Source organism: Nomascus leucogenys, chromosome 12, assembly GCF_006542625.1.
Source record: "Nomascus leucogenys isolate Asia chromosome 12, Asia_NLE_v1, whole genome shotgun sequence".
In the NCBI taxonomy this organism is placed as follows: Eukaryota; Metazoa; Chordata; class Mammalia; order Primates; family Hylobatidae; genus Nomascus; species Nomascus leucogenys.
The window spans coordinates 59,561,960-59,574,916 of NC_044392.1; the positions used below are offsets into that span (position 1 = coordinate 59,561,960).

At 46.9% G+C, this 12,957-nt stretch overlaps 1 protein-coding gene across 1 annotated transcript in view; it reads right to left on the reverse strand.

Annotated features, from left to right (window-relative positions):
- Positions 1-8,975: 8,975 nt before the first annotated feature.
- The window catches only part of ATP1A1 (ATPase Na+/K+ transporting subunit alpha 1), a 31,966-nt gene continuing 27,984 nt past the window's right edge, over positions 8,976-12,957 (reverse strand). Inside the window, exons 19-23 of the mRNA XM_003268035.3 lie at positions 12,752-12,897; positions 12,498-12,628; positions 12,104-12,205; positions 9,774-9,865; positions 8,976-9,334 (exon numbers count right to left, since the gene is read on the reverse strand). Of these exons, the coding sequence (XP_003268083.1) occupies positions 9,306-9,334; positions 9,774-9,865; positions 12,104-12,205; positions 12,498-12,628; positions 12,752-12,897 (500 nt within the window). The 3' untranslated portion in view covers positions 8,976-9,305. The remainder of the gene's footprint in view (positions 9,335-9,773; positions 9,866-12,103; positions 12,206-12,497; positions 12,629-12,751; positions 12,898-12,957) is intronic.

Below are 12,957 nucleotides of genomic sequence, written 5' to 3' on the forward strand. Positions count from 1 at the left end.
AAAAAGGTCCAGAAAAATTGGGATACCCCAGTGGAGCATGGGATGGGTAAAGACCAAGAGGATGGCATGTACATTTGGCAGGCAACCAGCAGGGCCTGCCCGGAGCCCATCTTTATTTTCCCCAGGAGCCTCCTCCCAACCCCTGAGGCTTGGTTAGGCTCCATCTGTGGTTTTCTGTGGTACCAGGGGATTTTCCTCTTCTGGCACTTACCACACATCATCTTAAGACCTGCTCATTGCACTGTCTTCCCCACCAGACTGTAACAGGGAGTGGGCCTATGTGTCTGTTTTGCTCAATTCCATGCCCCCAGCATGTGGCACAGGGTCCACCATTCTGGGTGCGCTCTAAAATCTGTTTAGTGAAAAACAGTAGTCAATGTTTGTTGAGTATTATCTCACTTTATTCTCACAACTCTATGAAGTAGGAAATAGTATTTACACCCATTTGATTAACAAGGAAATGGAGGAGGCTCAGAGAGGTTAAGTGACTTGCCTGAAGTCAGAGCTAAAGTGTGGCAGAGCAAAGATCCAGGCAGACCAGCTGCCATTAGAACCAGTGTTCTCAATCCCTGCACCATACTATCTTGAAGAGGGATGGAGGCCAGTGGTGTCGAGAAGCTAACACACTTGAAATATTTTTCAGTCACCATCAGACACTCCCAAACCAAGAGCTAATGTGGTGGTACAGGCTCTGGGAGCTGTGTGGTTGAGAAGGGAGTGGAGTGATCAGAGAGATAGGGAACATTGGAAAAGAGATTAATAGAATGTGATAGAAAGTGATTACAGTTGAATCCAAAAGCATCTTCCCTAAATTGTTATGGGGTTGAGATGGTAGGCTGAGGCCCAGCCCACCCCTATGGGGGTGTCTCTTGCCTTCTAGGTAGTTCTTAATTAGTGGTTCTCAACTGGGGGTGATTTTGCCTCCAGCGGACGGACATTTGATAGTATCTGAAGACACTTTTCCTTGTCACAACTGGAGGGAGAAGGGTGATTAATGACATCTGGTGGGTACAGCCCAGGGAGGCTGCTAAACCTGCTAAAATGCACAATGCACAGGATAGCATCCCCCAAACAGATTCATCTGATCAAAAGCTTTAACAGTGCCGCAGTTGAGAAACCCCACCAGTTCTTAACCTGAATGATGGTTCTGACCATTCACCCACTCTGCTTCCACAGTCTTTCTCTCTCAGCTTCCAGAATCTCTAAATACAAGGACATGGCAAAGACACAGTGTTGTCAAGAGAAGCCTGTGTGTGGGCTGGGCGTAGAGAGCCTCACATGATGGCATTTCCTTTGATGGTTCATTACAGCCCAGGGCCACTGTATCATCATCCCACCTTTCTACTCTCTGATGCTTAGTCCCAGTGGTGTGCTGGTTAATGTTTAACAACCAGCTCTCTGGGAAAACAAGTCCTGTTTTGTAGCATTTGACAATTTCCATGGTGTAACTATTCCAACCTTGGCCAATTTAATGTTACCAATGAGAAGTCACCTTGTTTGCAAAGTCCTGAAAATTTAACAAATGAGCTGGTGTGAGCCAGCTCCTGCACACCACTGCTTAGACCCCACCTTCCAATCTTCCATGTTCTCTCATAAGCCACATAAATGCGTACCCACTGAGTCAATGGCTTAACACAATGAAAGTGGGTTTCTCACACAATAGTCTGATATGGGTGTTCCTGATTGAGTGGTTCTCCCACATGGCCCTCCTCCAAGCAGCGACTCAGGACCAGCCTTCTTCTGTCTTGTGGCTTATTTCCTCTACAAGTTCTCAAACTTCAGTATGCATCAGAGTCATCTGGAGAGCTTAAAATGCAATTCCCCAGAGTTTCTGACTCAGTGGGTCTGGGATGGGGCTTGTGGATGTGCATTTTATAAACAGTTCCCAGGCATTGCTGGTCTTGCTGGTTGGGGGACACATTTTGAGAATCATTGCTCTGAGGCAATGATTTGATTTTTTTTTTCTTTTTTCTTTTTTTTTTGAGACAGTCTCACTCTTTTTGCCCAGGCTGGAATGCAATGATGCGATCTCGGCTCACTGCACTGCAACCTCTGCCTCCCGGGTTCAAGCAATTCTACTGCCTCGGCCTCCTGAGTAGGTAGGATTACAGGTGCCCGCCACCGTGCCCAGCTAATTTTTTGTATTTTTAGTAGAGATGGGGTTTCACTATGTTGGCCAGGCTGGTCTTGAGCTCCTGACCTCAGGTGATCCACCTGCCTCGGCCTCCCAAAGTTCCCAGCCTGAGGCAGTGATTTTATACGTTGGCAGCACATCGGAATCACCTGGGAAGCTTTGTTAAATCCTGATGCCTGGTTCCACTTCTAGAGTGTCTGTTTTAATTGGTCTAGGATGCAGCCTGATAATGGGGGCGGGGGGGGGGGGGGGTGGTTGTTTAAAGCTCTCATGTGATTTCAATCAACAGCTAACGATGAGAACCACTGCTTGAGGGCCTTCCAATTTCTTCCACCATGCATCTGGTAGGTATAGAAAGAGAATGCTTTTGTGGAAGGGCTTATGGGCCAGGCCTGCAAGTGATATGTACATCAGGCGAACTCCTGTTCCGTTGCCTAGAACAGTCACATGGCTCTACCTCCACAAGGTGGGGTGAGAAATGTGTTCAAGGTGGGTGCTTAGGAAGAAGAAGGGGTATGGTTTGTTGAACAACTAATAAGTTTCTGCCATGCCTACCTACTAGCTACTTCTTTGGAATAAGTATACCTAGCTAGCTGCTCAAGTATATGGACCCACAAGAATCTGATGAGTCCACATTAGTATATGGGAGTCTCTGGCTTTAGGGTATGTTGAGGTAAAAACCACCAGTGGCAACACAGGGTTCTTTTATGTCCCTAGTGGGAAGCAGCTTGATCTAATGGAAAGATTAAGGCTTATAGATATGTGTTCAAACACATTCTTAACCACTTCTTACAGGCTACTAACCTCTCAATTTCCCCTCTGCAAAGGGGATTATATTTACCTCTAGCTACTTCATAGTATGAAATGAAATAAAAAGCCCCCAAAATAGTGCTGTAGGCAGTAGTACATGTTCAATAAATGTTGGTTTCCCTTCCCTTAGAAAACATTGCCTTGTTGGCACCAGTGATAAGGGAGCTGGATTGGGTGACCAGCAAGGACTCTGGGCTTCTCTCCTGGCACATGCACATGGGGTGAAGAGCTGGCTGTGAGCATTTTGCTGTCTCTTCTTTGGGAGAGAACCCATACACAGAAGACTTTTATAGTAAAGGATGAATGTTGGTTTCTGGGACAATATATAGTTGGCAATAATGTCTTCATATGCCTGTCATTTTAGCAAAACCTTAAAAACTTGCAACCAGCTGGGCGCTGTGGCTCATAGCTATAATCCCAGCACTTTGGGAGGCCAAGTCAGGAGGATCTCTTGAGCCCAGGAGTTTGAGAGCAGCCTGGGCAACATAGTGAGTGAGACCACGTCTCTAAAACAAACAAACAAAAAAACACCAACAACAAAAACTTACAAGCAGTTTTAAATAGAGCAATAATTTATACTACAAAGACATTCTCTGCATTTACCGAATAACCTCTTTAAACAGCTCTTCTTTCCTACGCACAGATTAACTGTACTGCGTCAGAGTCCTAAATGGGGAAGGGAAGAGATGAGAAGGGATGAGATCCCTGCTTCTTATAGAAGACAGAGCCAGGAGGGACAGTATTAAAACTTCTGTCAGCTGAAGGACAATCATGAACACAGAGGAGGCCTCTCTACAGCTCACAGGAGGCAAGGGAGACATCCCTGTACGCAGACAGCCGCAGCCTGGGAAGCAGATCTGCCCATTCACCTAACAGGAGAGGCAGTGCCGAGCTTGCCTGGGATTAGAGCCTCCCACCTTCTTGCTCCCCAGTTACGCAAGTTGCAGCTTGATCACCCAGCAGCTCCTGGGGGCAAATCCATTTGAGTAACTGTTCAACAGCATGTGCTTAATTTCCAAGAAACTTTCCATGATCTTATGTTTTAACACCAACTCTAACCTTCCCTGTTCTTTGTTTTTCATAAAAACACTGCCCTTCTCCTGTTCTTGGTCCCTGCTAGTGCTTTCTACCACCACAGCCAACACTTCCCTAGCATGTTGGGAGCCCAGGATTCGAGCCCGTCTGGGTTCATGGCAGATTCGTCCAACTCCGCCACTTTGTGGCTGTGTGACTTCAGGCAAGTTACTTCACTTCTCTGAGGCTCAGTTGTTTCACTTGTGAAATGGTCAGTTTAGGACATTGCCTGGCATGTAACAACCACTATACAGTAAGTAGCTACTTCCATTAGGTGGGAACAGCAACGTGTTCCCCTGTGTTTATCTTCAGGAGACACCTGGAGCACAGTTTGGGGTGGAGATGTGTGTGTGGGCGGGTGTAGGAGGTGAGTGACCTTTTATTGAACTATGACGAAGGGCCAGTCACTGTACTAAGCCCTTTCCACATTTTCCTTCACTTAGTCTTCACGATAGCCTCATGAGGTAGGAACGGGGGTCACCTCCATTTTACAGACAGAGGCTTGGAGAGACCACATGACTTGCCCACATTGTCCACCTAATATGCCTAGGATCCAGGCTTCCCGACCCACTGCTGAGACTTACGCTGCCTCCGGGCACATGGGTGAGGCAGTGGGGCTGAAAAGGAAACCCAGTGCTTGGAAGTCTGTGGGCACAAATCCTGTGCAGTCCCACCAGCAAGCCTGAGCCCAGCCAGGAGATGCCTCCCACTGTGAGCGCCCAAACATCTGTGCACTCAGGTTTGCATCTAGGAGGGTGGCACACAGCATAGCTGGTGGGAAATGTGAGACCCACCCATTCCAGTCTTGTTCCAGCCTTGCCTCCTCTTCTTAAACACAGGACACCATGGACAAGTCCCTTTGCCTCTATGCCCTCCTCCTTCAGTAGGGAGTGTTGACGCCCTGTGCTAAGTGCTCAGTTTTCTTTGTGAGGCACTGAGCTGAGCACCAGGGATAAAATGGAAAGAACAGATTGGCTTTATGACCCCATAAAGCTTAGCAGGAAAAAAAGGGATATTAAATTAATAATTACACAACTGAGTAATATAATTAATTAGAATTGTGAGTTCTTTGAAGAAATAGAGAGTACTCATCAACTATCTGATGGGAGATTTCAGTCTAGTTGGGGGAAGGGAGGGGTTTGTTGTGAGAGCATTAGAGGCCTAGGACAGGGACTAAAAAGCTCTGGAACCAGGCAGGTCCAGGGCTGATGTTCCTCTTGGTGTCTCTGTCTTTGTGGATCTCTTCTTTACCTAGTACCTTTGCTTGCCATGGGTACCCACTCAACTTTCTAACACCCTAATTCCATGCATGACTCATTCTTACATTCTCTAACTTCAAAGTCTTGAGAGAGGAAAGGCCTTAACTCACAGACAGGTGGCAAGCCGGGGCATGGATTTCCCTTGGGTAAGGTGTCAGCCCTAAGCCAAGAAGTGGACTCAAAGTGAATGTTAAATGTTAAACATTTAACAGTGAAATGTTAAAATGATGGCTGTTCGGGCAACAGAAAAATGTGCATGCATCCATATCCATAGCATTAGATGCTGGGGAGGGTAGAGCCTGGTCCATGTAATCTAGGAATTCATTATCTGGGAACAGGCAAATCAACAGAAGTGGAAGTGCTACACTAAGGTGTGCAAAAGTGAGGATCCAGACCCAATGGGTATTCACAGGGTGAGTGGATTTGCCAAGTGAATGAAGGTCAGGGGGAAGGTGGGTGGGTTGGGAGAATGCCAAAGGGACTTACAGGATGGCAGAAGAAAGGGTGTCTGGCATGTTAGGGGACTGCACAGGAGTTTGAATGGCTGAGCAGAGGTGGGTTTATGTGTTGGGGTCCAGTGTGAAGATGGATGGTGGAGAGGGACAGCCATATGGGCTTGGAGGATGGATTAGAGCATTAGTTCTTAGATTTTGCTGTGCATCAGAATCACCTGGAAAGCTACTTTTAACAGATTGCTGGGTTTCACCTCCAGTTTCTGATTCAATAGGTCTGCATCAGAGTTTGCAGTTCTAACAAGCTCCCAGGTGATACTGATGCTGCTGGTCCAGAAACACTTTGAGAACTACTGGATTAGAGAAAGGCAAAATTAGGGATATCACCAAAAAGCTGCTTCAGGCACCCAGATGTAAAGGGCACCAGCAGTAGAGAGAATGAATTATTGAACAGCAGCCACTATGAGACTCCCTTTTATGCATAATTTCACTTAATCCTTTTAACAGCTCTGAAAATTCTAGAGTAAAGGAAGCACAGAGGCTAAATTATGTGCCCTTTGTCATCCAGTGATGGGTCACTGTCTGTGTCTGTTAAAAGATGCAAAGTCCATGTTCTCTACCACAACATTGGAATCCACAGTAATTGGGTGGGGGGCAGAGCAGGAAAAGAGAGGGCTCACCCACCTTTCTGGTTTCTGGCTTAGGCAGTAGGGTGCCAAATGTCATCAATGCCTAAAGCATATTTATTTGTGGAACCTCAAACTTAGGCTTGCCATTGGTACTAAGACTCAAGTGTGCCATGCTCTTTCTGAACAAATGCAGATGTCCAGGACACACTGGATTTGTACATCTGGGGCTCAGGAGAGGACCAGATCAGAGCTGGAAATCATGCCAGGAAGAGTGTGAAGCAGGGAGAGAAGGTGTGGAGGCCCTCCCTGAAGAAATGAGGGGTCGAGCAGGTGAAGAGGGGGCTGAGAGCTAAGGAGTGCACAGAGACAATGACAGAAAGACGGGAGGTCTGGTTTCAGGAAGGGTGTGATGGACGCAAGAGATGCAGCAGAGGTCAAGGAAGGACTAAGATGCATCAGGAGGTCAGTATGGCCTCAACCAGACAATTTCGGTGGACTGGTGTTCATGGGAGCTGGAAGAGGCAGAGGGATGATGGGGAGGTGAACAATTAGGAGGAGTGGCAGTGACTCTTCTAGTTCGTCCATGAGGGAGGGTGACAGCTAGAGAAAGGGGTAGGGGTCAGGATATAAGAGGGATAAGACTCCAATTTAAATGCTGAGAAGGACCTTAAGAAGTTGAACATATCAGCGAGGACTCATATATTGAAAAAGATATGTGGTCAAAAGTGTTAGGAAGGCATTTAAAAGGGGGGTCAGAGACAGAGATCTGTAGGGAATTGACAGTGCTGAGGGCCATTGGGAGGAGCTGCTTGTGATGGCTCTGGAGTGATTTTAGCTCCTAGTGACAGGGCCAGCAGGAGAGTTTGAGCGTAGAGGTAGAAATGAGAGCCCGAGCACTCCTGCTTTTAGAAAGCTGGGAAAGCTCTAACCCACAGCAGGCCTGGCTTTGGTGCCAGCTTTACCCCTGAAGAGCAGCTCACTTACCTGCTCTTCCTAAATCAAATGTTTGGTTGTAGAACTTTCTATTCAAAGGATTGTCACACAGAAAAGGGCAATGTCTGGTGGAAAATCGGGTGTGAAGTTCAGAGCCTTCCTTTTGCCTGACTCCCTTCAGGGTTTCCCGGAAGACCAGGGCTTCTTAGAGCTGTCAGAGAAACACTGGCTTAGTGTTCTCTGGGGTCCCCTTGTCAGAAACTAAAGTCTCAGAGTGTTTCAAATCTTTTGCATCAAGAAATGCCCATGACCTTCATCACAGCAGCGTATGTGCACTGGTCTTCTCCAGGGATGCCGAAAGTAGACATACAGGGAGTCGTGGTATGGATACCACCAGTGCCAGCCTGACCTCACAAGAGACGTCTTGTGTGACTGGCCCTGCCATCACAGCTGGGCCAGTAAAGTGCCTTCCAGGAGGATCCAGTTGCTACCTGACTCACAACCTTCTAATCCCATGATCTTTTAGTTCTGTTAGTTTCCTCCTAGTTTCCTTATCTTGATCTGAGCAAATGGCTCATTTTAAAGATGACTTGCAGACAAATGTAGAGATCATCCCAGGGGAAAGTGCCCCAAGAAAGGAGAGTCCAAGACCACCTGCCCCTCCCAGTTCTGCGGCTGGAGTGGGTGGGTGCAGCAACCACAGCCCCAGCGTACAGGAATCACCCCTGCCTCCTCCTGCATCGGCCCAGCTTGGAAGTGCACAGCAACCAAGCATGAGGACTGAGTTAAGCTTTTCAGAGAAAAAAGACACTATGATCATCTGGCAGATCACGATCACTGTTTGGTGCCAGAGGTAAGGAGTTTGCTTGTTGTGTTTGCTTGGAGGCAACACTTGGCAATGACAGCCTGGGAGAAGCACCGGCAGTTAACAGCACTCTGCACCACTCATGGCTGAGACTGAGAGGAGCCTTTTACAGCAGCTCTGAAAGGAGGTGTTCTCAGACTTGACCCTGAAGTAAACACATCTCTTTCACCTTTTTCTTAAGTGCCTGCTGGCACATAACCAGTTGCTGAAATTGTGTCATTGATGCTAAATTAGGAACACGTTATATGGAAGGAAGGGAACCACTTCTCAGCACACATGCCCAGGCAGACTGTGTGGGATAGATTTCTGCTTCTCAGATAAGCCCTGGGCTAGAGACACTTGAGATGTGGTGGTGATCTCTGGAGGGAAAGCAGGAAGGCTTCAGGTCTCTGTTTTAGACTGGAAGAGAAGGGCCTCATCTGCAGTTTATTATACTCTGAGGGTCTGGAAATCCTTTAGGCGAGGTGCTTTTCCATCAAAAAGCCAGATGCTAAGGCAGCAGGTGGAGTTACAGTCCTATCACCCCAGGCAGCAGCCAGAAAAAATGGGTCAGGTAAACTCACCTACTCCAAATAAAAGAGCACAGGCACAATGCTTCCTCTTAGCCAGTGGATTCCAAACGTGAATGTGAATCAAAATCACCTGAGGGCTTATTAAGCCACATTGCTGATGCATCTCTGACTCAGTGGGTCTGGGCCTGCCTTCCTAGCAAGCAACCAGGTGATGCTGATAAACTGCTGGTCAGGGACTCATGTTGAAAACCACAGCTCCAGATCACATAGACATCTGTACCAAAGAAGCGACGAGGGCACAGACAAATTCCATTATAATAGCCATCTTTATTTGTAAAAATCCAGATATAAAATGTATTCTTTCAGTCTTTCCGGGTGTTCCTTTTTTACAAAAACAAAAAGGCACATAAAAACCTTCCCCGCTGTCATTTCCACAGATGGATGGTTTTCAGGCAGCCCTCCCCCCTCCCCCCATAGAGCTACATGCTTCATTCCAGGACGTCTTGCTTCCCCACATGCTGCGGTGCTTTCCTACCAGGGTAGAGTTCCAAACTCCAAGACTGAAGTACACAAAGAGGGGGTGGGTGACGGATGCAGAGTGTGTGGCCTGATGCTCCACGGCGTGCAGGACGGGGGACTAGTAGTAGGTTTCCTTCTCCACCCAGCCTGTGGGTGGCAAAGAGACAGACAAGACACACTACAGTGAGTCTTCCTTGCTCCAGCATTACAGAGGGAAACGGATGAAAACCAACCGAAGGATGATGGGGGTCGGGTGTGTTAAAATCCAAACATGGGACCTCAACTGTACTTATTTAAATGTTTTTAGGAATACCAAGTTACCTGGAAAGATGGTTTAGATTTCTGAGAAGTTTTCACTAAATCATACTTGGTTTGTATTTTAAAGTCTAAAACATGACCAGTCCTCAAACTGTAACTGAGATCTACATTCTGAAGATGTGACTATGGTCAGTTTGCTGGTCCAATCACCTTAGCTAATCAGACTGACCACTGAGGGAGCCCAGACACCCCGAGGGAAACAAAAAGCCAATAGAACTACAGCTCCTCCAGCTCCTCCTCCAACCAAAGTCAGAATGCGCATAATTACCTCCAGGGCGTCGCCTGATGATGAGTTTTCTGACTTCGTCATATAGGAAGATGAGAAGAGAGTAGGGGAAGGCACAGAACCACCAGGTAGGTCTGGAAATAGAATAAGGTACCAATTTATGTGCACACAAACACAGTTCAAATAAAGAGAAACTGCACGTCACCAGTGACAACGAAATAATCAGCCTGAACGGAGAAGCCAAGTACAGTCACAGTTAACTACTGAGTCATTAACAGAACAAATAAAAATGTCTTAAAACAGATTGCTGCTCCATGTGCCCAGGGCCTAGAGACGCAGAGAAAATCACTCTGCAGACTTTGTAATGGAATCCCTACTCATCTTCAGTTTGGATTTCATTAAGACTTGGTTTATAGGATGAGCAGAGTACATTGTCTGTTAACCATCCCAGAGCAACTGAACATTTTCTTTCTTTCATTTCTAAAGTGTTTAAGAAGCTTTTAAGACCATCTGCCTAATATCCCAGCATTTGAAGATAAAGACCTGCCAGTGTGGGTCAAAACCAGTTTATGCATTCCCCAAATTTGATCTCTGACAACAGCATTTGGGATATGCAGCTCTGTGTTCTGAGTCCTGGTCCTGGGGACTGAAAAAAGCTGAGCCCAAAGGCTTCCAGGGGGCCTGGAGGCTGAGCCACACAGTCTCTAGCCTGCTGACAGGCTCCAGGCAGCCTCCGTGATCACCAGCTCCCTGCTATGGTGTGAGAAAGGCTGTCCCTGGGCAGGACTCCGGTGGTCTCCTCTTCTTCCTGTGTGTCTGACACGGCAGCTAAGAGAGATGACCACATTTGACTCAATCACCGAATAACTGAACCACCTTCCAAAATTGGGCAGAACCTGTCAGAACAATCTCTTTGGTGGTGGCAAAAAAACCATGGAAGGACCCAGAAGATGGAAATGCCCCCTTTTCAGTGTAATTTTCCATCAGCCTTTTTGGAAAGCTCTGTGACCTCTCCCAGCCCCATCTTGATACATAATGGCCCAAGCTGACAGAATTCAATTTGGAGACGGCTGGCCCCTGCTGTACACCAGCTTTGTGTACGGAGCTGGGGATGCACAGAGAAGAAAGACACTGTGGCCCATGCCTTCTAGATTAAAACCTAGCAGGGAGGTGAAATGACAAAGCAACAAGTAATGCCAGAGAAGAGGTGCAAGTGCACAGGCCCTGGAGGGACAAGCTCCAAGGAAACGGGCCCTGAAGGGACTATCAGGATTGGCAGGGTAAGAGGGAACAGAAGGAGGGATGTGGGGAGGAAGGATCTTACCAAACAAAGGCAGAGGAAGAAAGCTGAATTCGCCTAACATGAGCTTGGATGGGTAAGGGGTACAAGATAAAGCTATAAAGACAGGTTGGGACAATGAGACTGACTCTGGATGCCAGTCTCATCTTGCACCACAGACGATGTCTGCATATACCCCACAGGAAGTGAATGAGGCTGATGGGTTTTGGTTACTTTAGGGATAAGATGAGCTGAAGGAAGTGCTGGCAACAGGGGATTGAGAGATGGTCCAGACGGGTCTGAGCAAGGATGAGGACAGCGGGAATTCAAAGGAGACTAATACTTTAAATCAAAAGCTTCAAAGGAACTTGTAAATGGGTCCCACAATCTGTGGCATTGCACGTTTTAATCAAGTTGCAGTTGCTTAACCTCAACCAGGTATCAGTTACCAGGTATCACCAAGCATACTCAATGTTGCAAAAAGCTAATGGAGTTTGTGATAAACCCTCTATTTGAAAATTCAAGTTTATCTGAAATGCAAAGTCATTCACTGTGTTTAAGGCCAAAGACTAGCAGTATGCTTCCTTTGATCAACTCTACCCATGACTGATTATAAAGTAAAAGGACCTCAGATCTGTTTCTCCAACCTTCTTTCTTTGAGAGCAGAGGATTCAGAGTCCTAGAAAGGTGGATGACTTGTAATGGGACAGTGACTAAGCAAGCAAATCAAGATTTGAGCCTGGGCGCCTAAGCTCCAGCATACCCCCAGTTGGCCTCTATAGACAACTGGACTACAGCTGTGGCGGACCTGAGTGCTCAATGCGGTTCACTGTTGAGCAATTCATGGAGCTAGAGCCTGTGTGGCTTTATCTTATCTTGGGCCAAATCCTAAGCACTAGCTGCTGTCATGGAAGCCTCAGGATTTGTTAGTCTGATTTACTGACATGTCAAGCTTTCCCAGTTTTCCGACCCATAGGAATTTTTGTACATACCACTCAAAATTCTGAAAATAACAGCTATTACCACAAATAATGGGGGGAAAAGCCACACATACTATTTCATACTTTTTGGAGCTACAAGAGGATCAACTTACTTGAGGGGATACATCCTAAGAGCAACACCCATTCCAGGGCAGTAGGAAAGGAAAGCAGCCAGGGCCGTCTCTTCAAAGAGGCCAAATATCAAGATCTTGTTCCTAAAATCAAAGTGGGGGAGAAAAAGCTTCAAAGATGCAAATAAAGGTTTATCTTCTAATGCTATGCATTAAATTGGCAGATCAACATTTTATGTATTAGCTGTACTTGAAAACTTGGAGGTCAGATGAAAAAACTAGAAAATTACACTTCTTGCTTCCTAAATCTGCTCTATAAACTAGAGATTCCAGAAACCTGGCTATATGTGTCACATGTTTAGTTTTTGGCAAAGGGTTTACAAATCACCAGTCCCCTTCTTTGAGCCAAGGCCTTGACATGTCCTTCATTACTTACTTCATCCCCTGCTGGAAGACCGAATTCCTCCTGGTCTTACAGATGACCAAGTCGGCCCACTGCACCACCACGATACTGACGAAGAAGGCTGTGTGGCAGGTGAACTCCACGATTTTCCTCTGCTCATAGGTCTGAAATGCAGAAGACAGAAGATGAGCTCTGGCTCTTCACCTGCATGGCTGGTGGCAGTGTGGCCTCAGTCTTCTGGGGGTTGAGGAGCTCTGACACTGGTCAGGTCAGAGGCGCCCACTCACCCACTGCTGCCCGTAGCTGTCTTCCACATCGTTGATCCAGCGGTCATCCCAGTCCACTCGGAGGCCCAACAGGTGAAGCGGGAGGAAGCCGTTCTCAGCCAGAATCACAAAATAAGTAAAGAAGCCGCCCAGGGCCTGGATCATACCTAAGTTGGAAAAACAACCCGATTACTAGAACCTCACACACAAGGGTACCTGTATAGCCT